Source organism: Notamacropus eugenii, chromosome 5, assembly GCF_028372415.1.
Source record: "Notamacropus eugenii isolate mMacEug1 chromosome 5, mMacEug1.pri_v2, whole genome shotgun sequence".
NCBI classification, from domain to species: Eukaryota; Metazoa; Chordata; class Mammalia; order Diprotodontia; family Macropodidae; genus Notamacropus; species Notamacropus eugenii.
Genome location: NC_092876.1, coordinates 429,220,357 through 429,241,841, shown reverse-complemented (window position 1 = coordinate 429,241,841; position 21,485 = coordinate 429,220,357). Strand labels below are relative to the sequence as shown.

General features: G+C 33.8%; 1 protein-coding gene across 7 annotated transcripts in view; it reads left to right on the top strand.

Moving 5' to 3' along the window:
* Positions 1–21,485, top strand: part of KDM6A (lysine demethylase 6A) — a 251,094-nt gene that overhangs the window by 181,780 nt on the left and 47,829 nt on the right. For 4 of the 7 annotated variants that reach the window (XM_072615109.1, XM_072615113.1, XM_072615114.1 and 1 more), the window contains 8 exons: positions 2,265–2,391; positions 11,648–11,746; positions 11,901–12,120; positions 12,668–12,802; positions 13,259–13,414; positions 13,997–14,092; positions 15,969–16,073; positions 17,036–17,431. In XM_072615109.1, the coding sequence (XP_072471210.1) occupies positions 2,265–2,391; positions 11,648–11,746; positions 11,901–12,120; positions 12,668–12,802; positions 13,259–13,414; positions 13,997–14,092; positions 15,969–16,073; positions 17,036–17,431 (1,334 nt within the window). The remainder of the gene's footprint in view (positions 1–2,264; positions 2,392–11,647; positions 11,747–11,900; positions 12,121–12,667; positions 12,803–13,258; positions 13,415–13,996; positions 14,093–15,968; positions 16,074–17,035; positions 17,432–21,485) is intronic. The other 3 variants (XM_072615110.1, XM_072615111.1, XM_072615112.1) reach the window with 3 other exon arrangements.

Sequence of the window (21,485 nt, the reverse complement as noted above, 5' to 3'; positions counted from 1 at the left end):
ACTGCGAATGAAAAACATTTTTTTTTCCTGTGACTTCATGCTTGGTTTGGAATGTAGTTTTTCAGATCTGTGTTCATTGTTATGGAAGTTTCTTCCACACGTATTTTTCCATGCGATAGTTCATGGTTTTATGAATTACTGTAGCCAAAAAAGAAAAAAAAAACTTTCTTAAAATGATCTCTTAGTGACCAACTTACTGATCGTTTTCTGTGAATTTTTAATTTAGACTCATTTGCAGATAATAGCCCATTGCCGGGTCTGTCTTTGAACCTTTACAGTTTGGTAGGAACTGTATGTCACAGATAAAGCTTTCAAAAACTCAGACAGCTTGATGACATGATCAGTTAGATATCAGAATAGGACTTTAGAAGAGGAAGATCTTTGAATATAATAAACTTTTTAAAAAATACTGATATGACCATCTTTTGAGATGAGTTGTATCTTTTATGTGCAGAAGGTACATTCTCAATATTATTGTGGTAGGAATCATTTTTAAAACTGAGCTTGCATAGCAAATTTTTGTAATAGCATATTTTTGATTTTTAGTTGCGTAAAACATCCTCATGAAGGGCATTTATTTATGACCTAGAAAATAAAGACTGAATAGAATATTCACAATTGTTTGTTGAATTGTTTTTGAACCTCAGTTTCTAAGGAAAGGCTACAAAATTTTACCATAATTGTGTTTATCATCTCCAATTTGGAAGTTTTAGAAATAGTAAACATTAAACTACATTACCTTGTTGGCGTGGGAGAGAGAAAAAAAATGGTGAAAATTAATACTGATTTTAGTCTGTACTTAGGTTGGGGAAAATATGCCAGTATGTCAGTATTCCTATTACAGTGTGATTTCTAATATTGCCAAATGAACAATTGGTTCAGTCAGATCAATTAGAAATTCTGATTTCTTTGTAGGAGATATTTAGTGGAAAATCATTGGTTTAGGAGTCAAGAAACCTGGGTTCAAGTCTTCCAGCTAACCTCCTTAGTCCTTAAATTTCCTTATCTATGAAACTGAATGGTAGATTAATTAGTGTATATGGTTCTTGTTTCATAAACCGTTAAGTACTATAGGACTATAAGTCTATAGCTGTGTAATTATAAATATGAATTTATAGATCTGGACTGTGAATTTAATATTTCACTATACTTAAAGTTGATTTTTTTTAATAGACTTACTTGTGTTTTAATAACAGCCCAACAAATAAAAGTGCTTAATAATATCTTATCTTTGTGTAGTATTTATAACTTTTCAAAGCACTTTATTTTCCTGTCATCTTATCTTTATGCTTATAACCACTATGTAAGGTAGCAAATATAATCACTTTTTGACAGATGCAGAAGTTGAATTACAGTACACTTGTGAATCACTTAAGCTCATATTGCTAATTGAAAGTTAGATGTGGGGCTAAGGTTAAGACTTTTTCCATACTCAGCTCAGGTTCTTGTCACTAGAATACTGCCATTTTTCCTTTGACTTTTTACTCAGTTAAAACCCAAAGAATAGGAGTTAACATTTCACACCAAGTTTTCATTGACTACTTCCTATTGATCATCCTAGTTGCCATATAGTGTTAGCAGTGTGGCAGAGGTCTATCTGAAATTGGAAAAATAATATTAATGTTTTAAGTTTTTGTAAGAGATAATTAAATTCATTGAGTCAGTTAGCATATATTAAGCATCTATCATGTGTCAGTCACTGTGATAGACATCAGGTTTTCAAACAGATAAAAGAAATAGTTCCTCCCTTCAAGGAGTTTACAATCTATTGGGGGAGAAATAGCATGAATAAAGAAAATAAAATATAAGATACATAAGGCATTGCAGGAAGAAACTAGGGGAAATGTGGTGATCAAGATATAATTCCTCTGTGAGATTTTCTTTGAAGAAAGCTAGGGGTTCTGTGGTTTAAGCAGGAGGAGGGAAGAGTATTGTAGGTATGGGTGACAGTCTGCAAAATCCATGGAGACAGGAGATTAAATGTCATGTTTAGGAAGCAGCAAGGAGGCCAGCTTGTATAGAGTGAAGAACAGTAGCGTGCAATTATCCTGGAAAGGTAGGCTGGAACGAAATTGTGTAGGTCTTAAAAAGCCAGACTGAGGGGGTTCTATTTTAATGTAGAGACAAAAGGGAGCCACTGAAACTTTTCTTGAAAGCTTTTGGCGGGTGGTGAAGGGTGGTGTGGTTGTTATTTTTTTAAATGCACACAAAACCACCATTTAAATAATTTAGTTTTGGCAATTATTTCTGATATTTTATTGTAGGGTGGATGCATCACACTGTGGATCAGCTGGGAGACAAAGCCACCAAGGAAAGCTATGCTATTCAGTATCTCCAAAAATCTCTAGAGGCAGATCCTAACTCTGGCCAGTCCTGGTATTTCCTTGGAAGGTGAGTTCTGCTCAGTATTTTTTAAGGATTTTGTATTGTTTTTTTGTATTTTAATTTTAAAATACTAATTTTTGCCCTTATAACTAAACAGTGCATTTTTCCTGTAATTTCAAATAAAGTGTGATGGGTTACAACCCCCCAGTCCCCTAAAAACCCTGATTTTCATATTGTTTCTTACAGCATTACCTCCTGTTCAGCTGACCACCCTTACTTTTTTAACCTTTTCTCTTTTGTTGTTACTTTTGTTCCCTAGGCTTTCATTTCATTGTATTTCTCTTTCATAGTCTTAAAAGAAACCGGTTGTATCTTAACTCAGTAATTACTAATAGTTTTCACCTCTCAATCACCTAGCTTTTTTTTTTCTTCCTGCCTAGTCGTGTAGTTTTTCTTTGCATTTTTTGTTGTATAGAATGGGATGACAATGGTGGTAAATTTGAATTTGGTGCCTAACAGGTACTTTTAGGATATTAATATCTTAATATTATCTTCAGTATCATTATTCTGGCTTATGGAGGGAACATATCACATGTTTACCTTAAAGGCACAAAAGAAAAGTTTTTTATTGTTGGCAGCGAGATCGTCTAGTACAGGGCTCTTAACTTTTTTTGTGTTAAGGACCCTTTTGGCAGTATATTGAAATCCTATTTTACCCCTTCATAGAAAATTAATTATTTAAAAGAATGGTTATCAGAGTATTTTTTAAGACCAAGGTTATGGACCTGAGGTCAAGAATCCCTAATCTAGTACAACTCTCTTTCAAAGATCAAGAAACAGAGTAAGCAAAGTGAAAGCAGTTCCCCAAGTTCACAAACTTAGATAAGGACCAAGTAGAACTACAATAGTCTCTTGTCATTTTTTCCTAAGAGTGTCTGTCCTTTATGCTAAAGACATATACAGTAAGTACACTTGTGCTTGAATATAAAATTATCTAATGACAAATTACTTTGAAAAAATTGAAATGATAAAAATAAATTTTAACATAAGCAGGCTTGCAAAATTCATCATCATGCAAAATTTCTCTCCAGTACACTTAAAATTATTGATCTGTTATAAGCACTAGATCATTATTTAACTTCATCATTGACTTTCTATTTAAGCTTTGATTTCCTACAACTGCCTTTTTCTTTATATTTGTCCTTTGTTACTCCTTTGTTTCTGTGCTATTATTTTCCACTTCAGTTTTCTTTGTCCTAAACTTACTACGTAATCCTTTGATTTACATTGGAATATTTTTAGTTTTTGAAAATTTGTACATCACTGTGTCAGGTTTGAGAAAGAATATTTGTTTTCAAAAATAAGCTATTGATAAAGTGACACCATGTAAAATTCCTACTTTGATAGAATGGTAAATGTACTTTTTGTTTAATTATGAGCCGTTTGATTAAATGAAACACTCTATATTGATAGTCTCTAAATTGTTTTTGCTTGATGTCTTCATCATCACTTACATTTCTTAATAAATCTCAATCTCTCTGCCATCAGTTACATAACAAGGGACAGAAATTTGACCTTGGTTTTATTGGTACAAAAAATTCCTATGTGAGGAAGTATAAAATTGATACTTTCTGTTGCAACTTATTATTTCCTTAGAAAGAAATGACTTGCCCAGAGCTATATATCTACTATAGATCAGAAATCTTCTGACTTTCATTCCATTTCCCTGTGATGACTCATCTCTTGTAACAAATAATAGAAAAAAAGGTGGGGGTGGGGAATAGTTCAATAAGCTCAACATTACAGACAAACTTTAAATTACATGTAGTGTTCCATACACTGTCATAATTTTTTCTTTGGGGTCAACCTTGTTCATAAGAATTTCTACAAACTTAAGGGGTTTTTTTTTGGGGGGGGGGCGGCCTATTTTGTTACTATTTTTGATGTATCCATGTACATTTTTGTTAACCCCCATCTTTATTATTTTCCTTTTCCTATATGCTTCATTTTTTATCACTTCATATAAACATTATCATAATCTTTTATGTTCATCATTTTTATAGCTCAGTAATCATTCTTTGTTTTTGTGTAGCATAATTTGCTTAGCTATTTCCAATTATTTTGTATCTGGTTCCTTGCTATTGCAAAAGGGATGCTGAATACATTGTAATGTTTATTAGACCTCTCCTTATGTCTTTAAGCTCCTTATAGTATATGCCTAGCACTCAGGTTTTGAGGTCAAAGGAAATAAACATTTTATAGTATGGTTAGCATAATTTTTATTTGCTTCCCAGAATGATTGGAGTTTTTGCTTCGCCGACAGTGAATTTCCACTTTTCTGTCTTTTCCCAATCCTTCAGCAAGGCATCTTAGTGGGCAGAGCACTGGGCCTGAAGTCAAGACCTGAGGTCACATCTAATCTCAGAACACTTACTAGCTCTGTAAACCTTGGTTAAATCACTTAACCTCTGTTTGCCCGATTCTTCAGTTGTAAAATGTAGATAATTACAGTAGCAAATACCTCCCAGGGTTGTCAGGAGAGTCAGATAAGATGACATTTGTATGTTATTTAGCATACAGTTGGCAGTTTATAGATGCTAGCTCTTATTATTTATAACATTTACTATTCATATCTTTTGGTGTTTTTCCTGAGGTGAAAACTCAGTTGTTTTCATTTGCATTTCTCATTTATGATTAGTGACTTGCTTCACTTTCAGCTATTAATAGTTTGCAGTTCTTTTGAGAACTTTCTGAGGAATGACGTTTTCTTTGATGTACAACTTTGTCAGTTTCCTATATACATTGGATACTGTTAGACCCTTATTGGAGCTGTTTGATACAAAGATATTTTTTCTCAATCACTTACTGCCTTTTCCTTATCATTTATAATTTTAAAAAAAAACCAAACCCTCTATAAACATAGTCAGGGAAGAACTTTGAAAAAATGTAATTTAAAAAATACCTTAATCTAATAGCTGGTTGTGTGTGTGTGTGTATACACACATACACACACACATACACATACATACAATCAGGAAACGGTAAAATCTTTTCCATTGAATGTTTTAGTCCTTCTCTGCATATAAGCTCTACATTACTTAAAGCATTTCTCAGCTCTTCCAGTGTTACATTAATGTGCCCATTTTTCTATAGGGATAGAGAGTGATTACTAATGGATAATGCTAAGTTGGATGCAGTATGAGGCTTCGGTTCAGGAAGGCCTAAGTTCAGATCTAGCCTCAGAAACTTACTGTATTACCTTGTACAAGTAGCTTAACCTTTTTTGTCTGTTTCTGCAACTATTAAGGGAAAACATCTCTGAATTGTTGTAAGGATCAACTAAGGTAATATCTCTAAAGCACTTAGCATAAAGTAGACATTATATAAGTTCTATTATTGTTAGTATTTAAATAATTTAGATTATTTGAAACTAAAAAAACTTGAGTCATGTTACCAACAAAATGAAAGTCTAGATATTTTCTGTTATGGTCCTTCCAGCCTGTCTAAAATATATTGCGTACCAAAGATAAAAGTAACTTCAGTTGTCTCTGTGGTCTAAGATAATAGAAACCTAAAAGATAATAAAATCTGTGAACTGATACCTAACTCATGCTCACTCAGCACCTTCTCCCCTACTGCCTGTCATGTTCCCACTTGTTCCCACATGTTCTCCATGAGCTTGGAAAAAAAAAAACCTCATGCTCACATGTAAAATTCCTCTTATCTACCCCACCCCCACCCCAAAGTCTTCCTTTTAGTGCATAGAGATCCAGATCCCACATTACTGTGTTGTTGACAGCCAACACTATGAAAATATTCTCTGCTGTAAAAGATATCTACAGGAGGGCAGAAGAAAAGAGATAAAAGGGCAGCACTCATGTCTGAGTTTACAGTAGAGCTCAATTCCACACCCCAACTGCCACCCGTCTCCCAAAGCCTCAGATCCAAACTCCAAATGACAGATAGCTGCCCAGACAGAAGTGGTAACGCATTAAAGTTCTCCTTATTGCTAGGCCAAAGAACTGAGGGTTTAGGGCAAAATACAGTGACATATAGGGTATACAGAAAATAGGGTGAAAAAGTGTTATGCGGCATTCCACTAAGCATTAGGGGAAAAGCCCAGTATTCAGGTGGTGCTGGTCTGTCTTCCCAAAGTCACTTAGGGCAAAGATCTTGGCTAGAGGAACATGAATTGTCCAGCATAGGAGGGAGGCTAAAATGCTTTGAGTTCCAGTCTCCAGGAAAATAACCATCTCATGGGGAGGAGATCAGAAAGCAAGCAACAGGAAAAAATTAAAGGGAAAAAAGAGTGAAAGTACCAAAGATCCCAGGAGGAAGAAATCTTAACTTGAATATAAGCTGATAAATCAATAAGGAAGACATTAAGAGCAGAAAGAAATATTGCCTTCCCCCCCCCCCCCACCCCCATATTTAGATTGTTAGTTCCTTGAGGACTTGGATTGCCTTTTCTTCTTTTTGTTTCTCGAGTACTAAACACCATGCCTGGCATTTAGTGGGTGCTTAATAAGTATTTATTGACTAAATTTCTCCCTTTCTTCTCCTTTCCACTCTCTGTGAATGATTATATTATCTGCTTCTCTTTTAAGTTCTCTGTTGTGATCTTTAATATTAACGTCACCTATTTATTTAGATTATGCTGTTAAAAACATGGTGTAAGGTTTAAGCTTAATTTCTGCCAGAATGGCTTTCCAGTTTTCCCAGGGGAGCAGCGTATATGTACAGATAGACCCATTCTGTGAGTTGATTTTCTAATTGTATCTAACTGTCTCCACAATAAACTTTCTTATCGTGAGAGTTCTTTTCTAAGTATTTAATGTTTTCTAGTTCTTTTTCCACGTAAATTTTGATAATATTTTGTTGACTTCGGTAAAGTATCCATTTGATTATTTGATTGGTATTGTATTAATTTTGTAACATTAACTTTACTGGCATTTAATTTTTATTATAGCGCCACAGTCCATCTTTGAGCACTGATTATTTTTCAATCTATTAAAGAGAACTTTGTGATTGAATTTATACAAATACTGTGTATGCTTTGGAAGTTGGGGTTGACTCCCAATTATTTTATGCATATACCATTATTTTAGTAGGATTTCTTTTTATATTATTAATTTTGAGATTTTGCAATCCTTATATAGAAGTACGTTTGCTGTTTATTGATTTATTTTGGATCTTTGTGTAAGCTCTTTTTTCATCTAGTTTTCATTTCTGAACCCTTTGGAATTTTAAGTAAACCATCATGTCATTGGAAATAGGGATAGTTTCCTTTCCAATTACATGATAATTCCACTTGAAAGCACTATCATCTCCTCAATATATTTTAAAATAATATTCATCTTACCTCCAAAACCAGTTGTCTTATAACTTTCTTTTCTTTTCACCAGTTTCCCAATCACACATTTAGAAACTTTTGAGAAATCTGACTTTTCTCACTCCTTTTTTGCTAGATTCCAACATGTGAGATCACAAGGCATGAATACATAATTTGGAACATTAATTTGCAAGAAAATTAAAAAGACTTTAAAAACTAAGTAGAGAAGTTTATGTTAAGGACATAAGGAGCTATGGACATCTGTTTCATTTGGGAATGACATGGTTATGGAAAAATAGCACTTTAGCAGCTTTGTGGAGTAGTGTTTGAAAAGGAGAAATATTTGAGGCAGGAAGACCAATTTAGAGACCATTGTAATTCTCCAAGAAAGTTAATGAGCACCCCAGTTCATTGATAGCTCTGTATAAGAGTATGTAAAGTAGTAGGTAAAGAAAAGGACGGAATTTGGCAACTAATGGAATGTGTGGTGTGAAAGTATTTTGTCAATAATAAGCATAATGCAAATAATAACTTGCAATGCTGAGAGACTAGAAAGATGGTGGTGCCTTTTTATTGAAGTTCAGAAGAGAGGTGAGTGTTGAGGGAAAGAAGAATTCTGATTTAAACTCTTGAGTTATATATTTTTGCCTTTCTTTGTATTCCCAGAACTTAGTATAGTGCCTCACACATAGTAAGTGCTTAATAAATTCTATTTTTTAATAAATCCTCTTTACCTGATTGACTGATTGAAATGTTCAAAAGACAGTGCCTAGATCTGAGCTCAAAACAGTGCAGATACATAGATCTGTGTATCATATGCATAGAAATGGTCATTAAGCCAATGGGAACTAATGAGATCATCAGGTGTTGACAGATAAGAGATGATGCCTCCACACATAGTGGGTGTGATATGGATGATAAAATCAGACTGGTGAAACATGAAAGGGCAGGGGAGGAAACCTTTGTCACCAAAACCCAGAAAAAAGAGAGGAAGAGACAGAGGATGGTGAGCAGTGTCACATGCCACAGAGAAGTCAGGAATGATGATTGAAAAAAGGTCATCAAAGTTTTTCTGAATATGGAGAGTCTTGTAACCTGTAGTCTGGCTTAGTGTTTTATATATACATTACAGTGTCGGAAAAGAGAAGGGGTAAAGAGCGTTAAAGAACAAAATATTTAGAATATCTGTAAATGCTGGTACTTTGAATATATAGTTTTTATCCAATTACCAACGCACTGACGTACTACTTAACAAATGAACAACACTCTTGATATTCCCATGAAAAAGTAAAGTAAAAAACAAAAGCATGTTGCCTCTAAAAGGCAGAATGGTTTGCAGACTTCTTGGAGTAAGAAACAGTGGAGTTGATAGCATTGTTTTCATTGTGCATCCAAAGACAATAATCAAAATCTTTTCATGGATACTTCATCATTTCTTCTTATAGTGCACATGATGGGTATAATCAGAGACCACCATGAAGATAATCATAGCTTATGAGCCTACATCTGTTGGAGAGGATGAAAAGGTAGAAAAATAATTTGACAAAATATTTCAAACCAAGTAAAAAATACTCTTTGATAGTCATGGATTTTAATGAGGTTGACACAAGGAAGAATTTTACAAAGTTTTGTTGAATCAGATTTTAGGAATAAGAAAGGTCAAAGACTTGTTGACTACATCGAAACTTCATTTCTTAATATCAGATTCTTTTTTTGGACGTATTAGAAGATAGTACAGAATAAATATCAACTAACCTCCTCCTCCCCCCTAAATGAGGTTGATGGAAAACTGTACAGTCAGACCATAGGCTAGTTCAAATAGAACAGAAGTCAAAATAAGCATCAAATTACAAGAAAGGATAATGTTGAGAAGTTCCTTCATGTAATTGCAAGTCCTTCCACCTGAACTATTCAGGTAAACTGTCGATACATGAAAGTATGAAAAGGGAAAGATACTGACTTCGATTATTACCATTTGTTGTAAAACTGCATAGAGCAATCACCACAACCAGATGGCCAAAAGAACCTTGGAACTGTCTTGGAATGTTTGATATCCTTGCCACGTATGGAGAAATTGAAATATAGAATAAAACCTGTATAGAATTTAAACTTAATTGTAAAGCACCACAGAGGAAAATGGTATATTATGATCCCCACTTGTAAACACTGAAAGCGTTCAGAGATAGGAAGATCCTCTTGAGAATGGGACAGATTGTTGGTATTTCTCTAAAGACCTTTACTTATTGTCAACAAGAGTGGAAAATTTGGACTTAATCTCAGTTTTTCATGCAGATCTGAAGAAGCTGATTTTACACTTAAGGTGAAGAACAGCTAGATGAGTCAAGGAAATCTGTGTTGGCCATTATACTTTCAAGATTAAGCATTGAGAAGGGGATGAAAAATACCTTAATGAATCTAAACTCATCTAATGTGGTTAATGCAGATCACATTCCATCCCATCTTATTCCGTTGTAACTGTTGTCCATGATTTCCAACAAAACCTGCACATTTACCCAGTATGTTTTGTGGCTTTCCTTGGCATTGTTGATGTATATGCTTTTCAGAGTATAGATAGAGCATCGCTTATACTTTGATCTTGCTTACTTAGTTAAAAATAATGTTTAATATGTGACAGACACTATACTTGAAACCAGCCCTCTCTTTTCAGTAATATATAGCCTTAATGACAGCATTTATGCCTCTTCTGCGTAATTACTCATTCATATCATTTTGTAGCCAGCTCATGCCTGAGATTGATCTCTCTCTGACCTATGAGTGTCCTAGAACTAATTCTTAGGAGACTGCTGTACGGCATTATTGGCCAAACTTTGTTAACAAGATTTTTTTCACCCAGGAAAAAAGGTTTCTGTTATCATTGAAGTGTAAGGCGCTATGTGATTTCCCAGAGACAGTCTAACCTTGCTTGTTCAGTATTTGGCCTACTTCGTTTTACGTCAACATTGTCTTGCAGCATATGTACAGATAGACCCAGTCTATAAGTTGATCTTCTAACTGTATCTAACTAATAGTTTGCACAATAAACATTCTTAATCTACTTTGGTTTTCTTGTATAATTGGGGTTAGTTTTTTTCAGTGATTCTACAGCGTTCCAGAGGTTGATGAAACTAGAACCAAGAAATAAGGGGTATCTTTGCAAAAATCTGTGATTGCAAAAGTTAGGTAAACTGGTCTTGTGAAAGCAGAGGGTAAGAGTAGACATCCCAAGTGCTACACTAGTACTCATAAAATGGAAAAATATCTAAAGAATCCCACATTGGAAAGGCCCTGTGGATATGAAAACTTCCTGCAAAAGATTAAAAGGCATATATAAGTTGTTTCTTGCACTGCTGGGAATGAATACAGATCCACTGAAATAATGCTTCATCAAGCAAACAGTGTATAGGAATTGTCTTTGTAAGTTATCTTTGAATTTTGAAGTAAAATTGTTTCTATAATGTTAATAGCCCTTTTTCAAATGACTATTTTATAACTTTATAATTCATGGTGCTAATTTTATACAACTTTTTTAATTTCTAAAAAATACATCCCAGAATCTTTATTACTTTAGTTTATTTTTCCTTGGGAACAACCACAGTGTAAATTTATAACTTGCGTTGTGTAGACCAGTATTACCTATATCATTTTTTGTTTTTGTTTATAACTGTATGTTTTAATGGAAACTAAAAATGGTTGGTTGTTTAGCCCTCTTTCTTTAACCCTCTTTCTTAGGGAATGTTGTGATGCTTACAGTATTTAGGTTTTGACAGTCTCCAGGTGCAATACTCTTTTTCAACATTGTTTTTAAAAAGACTGCCATATGCAGTCTATGCTAAGTGTTTGTTGAAATATTAGTTAATATAAATGCATCTTAAGGAAGTTTAAATGTTGTTTTATACTTTAGTAATGTAAAACACCGCCTTAGAGCAGTTGAAGCATATTATATAATATAGTAATAAAGTTTTCCTGATTTTTTTTTTCCATCCTTCTCAGGTGCTATTCAAGTATTGGAAAAGTTCAAGATGCTTTTATATCTTATAGGCAGTCAATTGATAAATCAGAAGCAAGTGCAGATACATGGTGTTCGATAGGGTAAGATGTTGTATAAGATAAACAATAAAGCTGTTTATATATTAAAACAAAAATGTTTGCATCCTGTACCACATGCTGTATTTCTTGTTGGACTTAAAAATCCTCTTTAGAGAATATTTAATTCTTTCTTTCGTCTTTTTTGTTTTGTTTTCAGTGTGCTATACCAACAGCAAAATCAGCCTATGGATGCTTTACAGGCTTATATATGCGCTGTACAATTGGACCATGGCCATGCTGCAGCCTGGATGGACCTAGGCACTCTGTATGAGTCCTGCAACCAGCCTCAGGATGCCATTAAATGCTACTTAAATGCAACTAGGAGCAAAAATTGTAGTAATACCTCTGCACTTGCAGCACGGATTAAGTATTTACAGGTAAAATTTAAATTACATTTACAAAAGAGATATTTTTGCCCATGACACAGCAGGCAGGAAGAGGGTGGATGGCTGGCAAGTTTGTCTAGTTGTGTCATGGTGTTTCTGATCTGTTTCCATACTTTGTATACATATCATAGCTTGCAGTATTATTTTATGTTCCATTTTTAAGTGAGATATGAAGTATTTCTAATATGCTCTTTTGCACATTTACTCAGTTGATGCATATTGATTTACATAACTTTTTTTCTATGTATTGTCTACATTTTTAAGTTTCCATAGCATTTTAGAGAAAGAACACACACTGTCTTTCACTCTTGCTTGAAGTTTCATAAGATAATAATTATGAGAGCTCAACTTTGTTCTGATTCTCACAAAGGTTTATATTCTGGTTACCCTCTTTATCCTTAGCATCTTTCTAAAACCCCAAATTTAGAATCTATTTTCTTTAAAACATAATTAGCTACAGCATTTAGGAAGATTTAGTGGACTTGCTCTTACTAAAGTAGGCTTGTGTTAAATTTGCTTTTTACATAATTTTTCCTAGGCTCAGTTGTGTAACCTTCCACAAGGTAGTCTACAGAATAAAACTAAATTACTTCCTAGTATTGAGGAGGCATGGAGCCTACCAATTCCCGCAGAGCTTACCTCCAGGCAGGGTGCCATGAACACAGCACAGCAGGTGAGAAGTTGGGTTATGTTCTGCAGGTGCCCAGCTTTAAGGGTTATTTCAATCTTTAGTTGTCAAGCTTATTTTACTAAGTGCAGGACTGGCTTTCTTGATAATAAAAAGCCTTTGATTTAATTACAAAGGGATTCTAGATCAAGGTAATGCTCCCTATAATGTGGGAGAAATTTGGGGTACCAATTTAGAACCTTTGTGGATTTTCATGATTTTGAGAGAGATTTCTCAAGTAGAAATGCTGCAGTGATTATATTATTTAAAAAAAAAAAATTAAATCCCAAGGAAGGTACACATTCCTCCACTGATAATTCATTTGATTTTGATTTTCAATCATTGTAATCAGCTATGTCCACATAGCTTTGAAAATTATGCAGCTTATAAAAGTTTTTAATTTGAAGGAAAGAATTAAGAGTATATAGAACCATATTTTTGTCTTCCTTCTGTGATTCTTAGGCTTGTAAACCTCATCATCCAAATACTGAACCTGTATTAGGCCTCAGTCAAACACCAATTTCACAGCAATCCTTGCCACTACACATGATTCCTTCTAGCCAAGTAGATGACCTGTCCAGTCCTGCCAAGAGGAAAAGAACATCTAGTCCAACAAAGGTATATATTCTAGAGAACTAGAAAACCCCAATCCAAAAACAGACCCAAAATGCACGAAGATTTTGAAATTGCAACATCAGTTGTTCAGATTTTTGTACTTGTGGACATCAGGGAGTGAAAGGTTTGAGTTTCTCTGATAATTATACATTTTTAACACTGTATTTCATCATGAAATCCTAGCCTCATAATAAATAAAGCTAGAGATCAGATTACATGCATCAGGCCATTTTATCCATTTCCCTGCTGCTAAGATTTTAAAACGCTTTTCACCATCACTTTCCAGTAGCACTGAAGTAAATAAAATGTTGGGTCTAAATGACAGCATACTTTTTTAAAAAAAGGAATCATTTGTTTCATAATTTGAGGGTGGTGGGTGTGAGGGTGGGTTTTAAAGAATGAATATGTTTATATATACTATTAATGATTTCCCCTCCCCCTAAATTTAGTATTAACTTCTCAATCATTTCATAGATAAACTGCAGTATTTTATTCCAATTCATTGTCATTTAGTCCCCATTATTGTTGTGTGGGCCTACTACCATATTCTTTAATCATTTTAACATTTTAACATGTCTTCTTCAGAATACTTCCAATACCTGGAGTAGTGGCCATACAGTGTCACATCCTCCAGCACAGCAACAAGTTCATTCATGGTGCTTGACACCACAGAAATTACAGGTATGTATGCCAACAAAGGAGTAATTCAAGGTTTTGAAGGTCTTTGTTTTGTTATATTACTGGAAAGTTTATCCTTCTTCTGAAAATAAACCCAATCTCAGTAATTCATCATATCCAAGGTGTGCTAATAGGTTTAACTGAAAGAACCCTGGATATGGAATCAGAAGGCCTGAGTTTCACTCTAGACTGACATTTATTAACTTTGTGACCTTGGGGAAAGTTTAATTTAGCTTCCTTAAGTCTCTCTTTTCTCAGCTGTAAGTGTGATACCTACCTTGAATGTTTGCCATGAGAATTAAATGAAATATCCATATCTCTTTGTATTTTTTGGCTTATCTTGATAGAAAATAAAGTATAATCAAACTCCCAATACTTGGTAGAGATATCACAAGGATATAGAAGCATTGCCTACATTTACAAATTCAGTGAATTACAAGAGATTGTGTCTCAGTTATTCAATATAAGGCAAAGTCTTGATTGTGTATATCTGGTATTCCAACTACGGTTTTGTTTCCTTTATTACACAGCACTGGAGTGATGCTATATGTTTTAGCATTAAATATATTTATCTTTAAATAAACAAATTTATCATTAAATATACTCTGTCTCTAAAGCCAAACATCACTGTGAAACATTGATAATAAGTAAACTGCTATTACGAAAGCACTACACTTCAGGTATCAAAGATACTGCTATTGAGCATATGCTATTTAGATCTCTAGAGGTTAAGAAATATAAAATATGCAAGATTTTGATTCTTTGACTAAAATGGAAGAAAATTTGAGAGTTTTGTTGAATTTTTCTGGAAACTTTTTATACTTCATTTTTCTTTAACTAGAAAGTGAGTTGAAACTTGGTGAATCTTGATTATGAAACTTGTGGCATTTGGGGGTTTGTTTTATTTTGTTTTGTTTTTTGTAATAGGAAATTAACTAATACTGTGACCTGTCCCTGTTTCCTTGGAGGGAAATGTGAGGGGCAAGAGAAAGAGAAAGGAATGTGATTTTTGTTGCACATTCCCCCAGGCAGCAACTGCCCCTGGAGCAGAACTGAAGGCAACCAGATCATCTGATGTCTTAAGTGTAGGAAATACTTTAAAAGGATTATCTGTAAAATCCAAGTAGCAGTAGTGTTAGCAACCTGTTTGAGGTGCTGGGATTCAGGGAAAATGAAGCTGAGTGAAGAGTCAGAGAACCTGCCTTCAAACCCATCTTTGTCACCTAACCTTTCTGGGCCTTAGCTTTCTCATCTGAAAGTGAAGGATCAGAATAGGCAGCCTCAGTGGTCTTCCAGCTCCCATTCTAGGTTTTTATAGAAGATCGCAGGCACTGAAGAAATGGAGTGTTTATCTCATCACAGCCTACAAAAAGATTAAATGAACAAGATCACATGGGGTCTTTTGGGGGCAGCTAGATTAAAACACTGCAAGTTAAGGGAAACTTTTGTATTATTGGAAAATGTTAGATTATAGAAAAGCTAGCTGATTAATCAGAATCATCCATTTGAAATGTTTTTGAATGAAAGGAAATATAGATTTTACATGTAGCCAGCATATGTGATTCTTGCTTTCTTCAAATGATTAACAGTTATAATAATAGAATTGTAGAGTTGTAAGGAACTTTAAGAGACACAAATAGCCTTGTTCCTTCATGTTACAGTTAAAGAAGCTGAGGTCAGGAGATTATGTAACTTATCATAGGTTAAACATTTAACAGACGTTGAATTGGAAACCAAAGAGACTATACTTCACGCAGTTTTAGTACTTTGAATGTCTTCCTCTGGCTTTTTATTCTGTACACAGATGTGGTGACCATTTTATATTGGACATATATGAATTTTAATTTTTGTTTTTTCTTTTCTGTTTGCCCTTTTCTAGCACTTAGAACAGCTTCGTGCAAATAGAAATAATTTAAATCCAGCACAGAAACTAATGCTGGAACAACTGGAGAGTCAGTTTGTTTTGATGCAACAACATCAGCAGGTATGTATTAACATTACTTCTTAGGATTTATAAGGGATGCTTTCTCATTTTTTTAAAATTTGAAATCATCTTAGGTACTGTTTCTTATCCACTTATATTACCACGACAAATACCTTCTACTTGTTTTTATTAAAATTCTGTTTGATGTATACTTTATTTATACTATTAGAAATAAGTTTTTAGAGGATAGCTATCATTAAAAATCAGTCAAGCAACATGTGTTTTTTAAAATGCCTTATTCAGTGCCAGGTACAACAAGAGCATTTGGTAATACAGATACAAAAGTGAGGTAGGCTGACTTTCAGGAAAACTTCATTCTACTAGGGGAATACAGCATATTCACAGATAGTTAAGATACAGTATATGCAGAATGAATTTTAAAAAAATTATAGTTGAAAATGTGAAGCAAAATTTGTCTGATTTAGACTTTTTCTGAATAATTGAAAATGATTTACTTAAATGTTTCTCATGGGAAATTTATGCAAAATTCTGAATATTCAACTTAACCAAATTTCCCATTCCCATTAGTTTAAGGTATTTTTCTCCTGCATACTTTGTCTGCTATCAGTTAAATTTCCCAACATCTGACACTTTAATTTTACTTTTTGGTTAAGGTATAATCAAGTGGTAGAAGCAAGAAAATCAAGTACGACTAATAAAAGATAGTTATAACATTTCTGAGGCCTTGACAGTTGTTTTCTGCTCCTTCCTCCTACTCAAGAAAAATAAATACTACTTGTTTTTTTTTCTAGTTCTCTAATCAATAAAAGTATTCAGCATATAAGAAAAACTATATTTATTTTATTAGAAAGCTTGACTTTAAAAAAATTATAATTTTATGTATACTTTTGGTCCAAAGAAATAAGTATTACAATAAATTCATCACATATTGAATACATTGTTAACACCATATTCTTTTTCTTTTGATTCACATCAGTAATTATCTTACCTTTTTTCCGTAGATGAGACAAACAGGAGTTGCACAGGTACGAGCTACTGGAATTCCTAATGGGCCAACAGCTGACTCATCACTGCCTACAAACTCTGTCTCTGGTCAGCAAGCACAGGTTGCTCTAACCAGAGCACCTAATGTCACTCAGCCTGGAATCCGTCCAGCCTGCCCTGGACAGCCTTTGGCAAACGGACCTTTTCCAGCAGGCCCAGTTCCCTGCAGTACAGCAAGAACGCTGGGTAGTACAGACACTATTTTGATAGGCAATAATCACATAACAGGAAGTGGAAGTAATGGAAACGTGCCTTACCTGCAGCGAAACGCACTCACTCTACCTCATAACCGCACAAACCTGACCAGCAGCGCAGAGGAGCCGTGGAAAAACCAACTCTCAAACTCCACTCAGGTATAGGATAACAACTGTATCATTGGCTTGGTAGAACTAGTAATTTGCCTATATTTTTGCCTTATTAAGCCTTGGGGAAAAGGGAGAAAGCCTGATGAATGAAGGGTACAACTTAGAAAAACTTGTTTTTAAACATAAAAGTTGAATTGAAGACATTTATTGCCATCTTAAAAAATAATATTTTTGTAAGTGTAACATATATGGGCATATTCAGTGCAAGTTCTTCAACTCTTGCCAAGTCTGGCAGGCCAGTTGTATCAGGACCTGATTTTTCTTTTAAGTTTTTATGGATGTGTTTTGTTTTGTTTCATCTTCATTTCCCAATAACTTCCTCCTCATCCAGGGAGCCATCCCTTATTGCCAACAGAGGAAAAGCAGAAGAAACAAAAACAGAGGATTAAAAGTGCATTAGAAAAATAAAAACAGAACTATTCAACACATTATCCTTAGCTGTCACAACCTAGTCTCCCACCTCTTCAAAGAAGGTTGGGAGTGAATTTTTATCTCTTCATTTTGGGTTAAGCTTGGCTGGTTCAATTTCATAGCATTAGTTTGAGTTTTGTTGTTAATGTTCTGGTTCTTTCCATTTACATTTTTATGGTCATGGTGTGTGTTGTTTTTTTGGTTCTGATTACTACACTTTGCCATCAGTTCATATAAGTCTTCCCAGTGTTTCCCTATGTTCTTACTCATCGTTTCTTTTAGTACAGTAATTTTTATGTTTTAGTCACTTACCACTTTGGTTAGCCTTTCATCAATTGATAGTATCTTTTTTTTTTTCAGTTCTAGTTATTATAAAACTTGCTCCTATAAATATTTTGATGTATATGCTGCCTTTCTTTTTTATTCATTGATTTTTGGGGAAGGCAAAGAGAAGGGGCTATGCCTACCAGTGAGATTTTGGGGGGGACCAGGGGGCTGGGTCATAGGGTATGGACATTTTAGTCACTTTCTTAGTATAATTCCAGATGTGACCAAACCAACAGGATTTATGAAAGGTGACCAGCAGAGTTCTTCCAACTTTTGACTCTAGCATTCTGTGATGCTGGGACTTATAGAGATGCATTTCCTTTTCCAGTAGAAGGAGGATGGGATTTAAGTGACATAAAATCCTTACCCAAACCAGTAGTGGTTCGATTGTAAGCCTACCTTAATAGGGGTTTTGTACTTGACCAAATACCACTGTTTCCCAGAGTGATTCAGGAAACCTGCACTGGCAGTTCTTTCCCCAAAGATAGTTATGCTAGTGGCTGAGCATTGCTTCTGTTGATAGTATGAAGCTAAACAACTTTAGTTGCCCAAGTTTGGACATATTGCCTAAGGCAGTTCTAACAACTTTAAGAAGATCCCTAAATTAAACACTTGCATCCATGGGGAGTTGTAGTATTTAATAATGGTTAATTTCTTAAAATGTACTAATGGATAGTATACATCTTCATGATATTTAGCCTTGTAGCATTTCTGGTATTTACCTCAGAGAAAAATTAAAGGCTGTTTCACTTAAGTAACTGCATGTAGTTGTACATGTAATCATGTACTTGAAATTTAGTGGCAGTATAAGTTGGTAGCCTAGGAAATACTTTGTCTTTTGAGATACTTCATCTTAGTTGGTAGAATTTTATGAAGTTTCCATTGCCCCTTGAACTGAAAAACTGGTAACTGAGTTCAGTCGTTTTCCCCTAGGTTATTGAATAAATTTAGACTTGTTAAAAAAAAAAAGGCTGTTTATTTTTACCTCATTAAGACTTTTAATTCTCAGAAAAATAAGGATGCCAAGGAGACCCCATTAAAATATGATATGTATATATAGTCTTGAAGTAAAAACTGAACAGGAGATATAATAAATTTTATTGTGCTAGAGATTTGATATTGTCTATTGCAGATAAAATGAATTGTTGTTTCAGTAAAATAGTTAAAAGATAGTTTTCGTACATGGTTATAAACCTGATGAAAAAGGAGAGAGGAAAGAATTTTTAAAAAATAATTATTTTTAATCTTTTTCTTTATTGACAGATAATCCAGATGTTTATTATTTAACTTGAAAACAGGTTATGTCCTGTTAACATGTTTCCACCAAACTTGTCCTATTAACTTAGTATTTTGAATTTATTCATACAATCCCAGGCAATGTACTGGGTGCTGGCAATATAAATATAAAGTGCGAAATAATCTCTACTCTCAAGGTTGTTATAGCCTAATGGGAGTGATAAGTACACAAACACACACACACACACACACACACACATATACATAAATAAAAGGCTGTTTGTGAAGGAGGATACTAATATGTATATTAGGAAAGGGTTCGTGTACAAGTAGTATTTGAATTGTCAAATCAAGAACTCTATTTAGTTCTCTTTAGAACTCTTTAGTTCAAGAACTATATACTATACTGTAATAATTAACAGCACAATAACAATTGGGTGTCTGATTGCATAAAAACTGTCATTAAAACCATTTTAGTAAGCATAATACTTCAGTTTTCTGCGATTAAATTAAATTCCTTATCCCTAATAATATATATCAATTGTATTTGTTCAGTTTTATGTTGTACAAAATATACGTGGAAAAAGTTCCACAAGTGAGAGAACATCAGAGCATTAGGCCAAAAGTTTTCGGTTTCAGCAACAGTTCTGAAGGCTTTCAGGCTTTTTTAAACTAAATTTTATCAAGATTGTCTTGATTCCAAAATGGCTTTCTTCAGATAATTTTGTTGCTTTACAGACTTTTATTAACGTCTCGAAATGCCCTAAAAAGCTAACAAAAAATGTTGTCATTATTTTTATTGACATTCTACTAAAATCATCATTTAGGTAATCAGTCATTTTCAAAAATTTTTGGTAAATAATTGACTCCTTGGACGTTATAAAGAAACAACCCCATTTTAATATGTATTAGCTTTTTTTTTTTAACCTAGACACATTTCTATTTTATACAAAATCTTATGTAATCAGACTCCATCTGTAATTGGCATAGATATTGTCTGTATGTGATCATTTTAGGTGTTGTTGGGGTTTTTTTGTTTGTGTATATTTGTTTAATTTTTTTTTTTTAGCATGATTTAGGAATAGTGATTTCTAGAATGTGAATATTAGGTGCTTAGCCAAATTGCTTTCTTATATTAGGGATGTCAGTCGTTTGAGATACAGGTATTGACAGAGAATCAGGGTATTGATAACTTTGTACATTCAAATTACTTATTTTGTTGCCATTTTGAAATTATGACATTCTTGACATTGAGAATAGCCTAGTATTTATTACTTTAGTCAGTGTTCATGAGAGATTAAATTCCATAACAATTACTTAAAATCTCTAAAATGAAATGAGTGCTTTTAGAGATATTTCCCTTATAACTAAATGGAAAATTTTATAGAGCTTCCTATTATATCATAATTCCATTGAGTAAACCTTCTTCCAAATTGACACTTGGAATAGCTATTGTACTTTGTCCTTTTAGTGGCTTTCAAATAAAGAACTCAGAATTCTTAATATTATTAAATCATTCTCATTAAGACCTGGTTAAGGTAAGTAGATGACAAATATGCCCCCATGTTGTTGCTATAGAACAAGAGACACAGGATTATTGTGACTAAAGAAGAAAAACCTTAAAGGAGAAAATTCATTTTATTAAATAGTTTGATATATATAGTAGAGGACAGTCTCCAGAAAATAAATATTCGCAGCAGTCCTAAAGTTAAGTCAAATAATTCAGATTTAAAATATAATGAAACACTCATGGAACTTATATTCTATAATTAAAAACCACTTCACTAATTGGGAGCTTGAAAACAATGAAGAAATACTACTTTCTTCAACAATTACAAAGTTAAAATCTCAGGAGAGAGAGATTGCCATTGATCACCATTCTTCTGAAGCTAGGACTTTCATATCTCAAGTCAGGCATCTAAAATTGCCTCCATTTCTTAAAACAGTCTCCACTAACATGTAAAATAGCCTGTTATATAAGTTGTTGGGTTGAGGTCCCAAGGAGGAAGAATGAGAAAAGGGCTTTGAGGGCACAGAGATAAAGAAGAGCAGCTAGAAACCCTCCCTT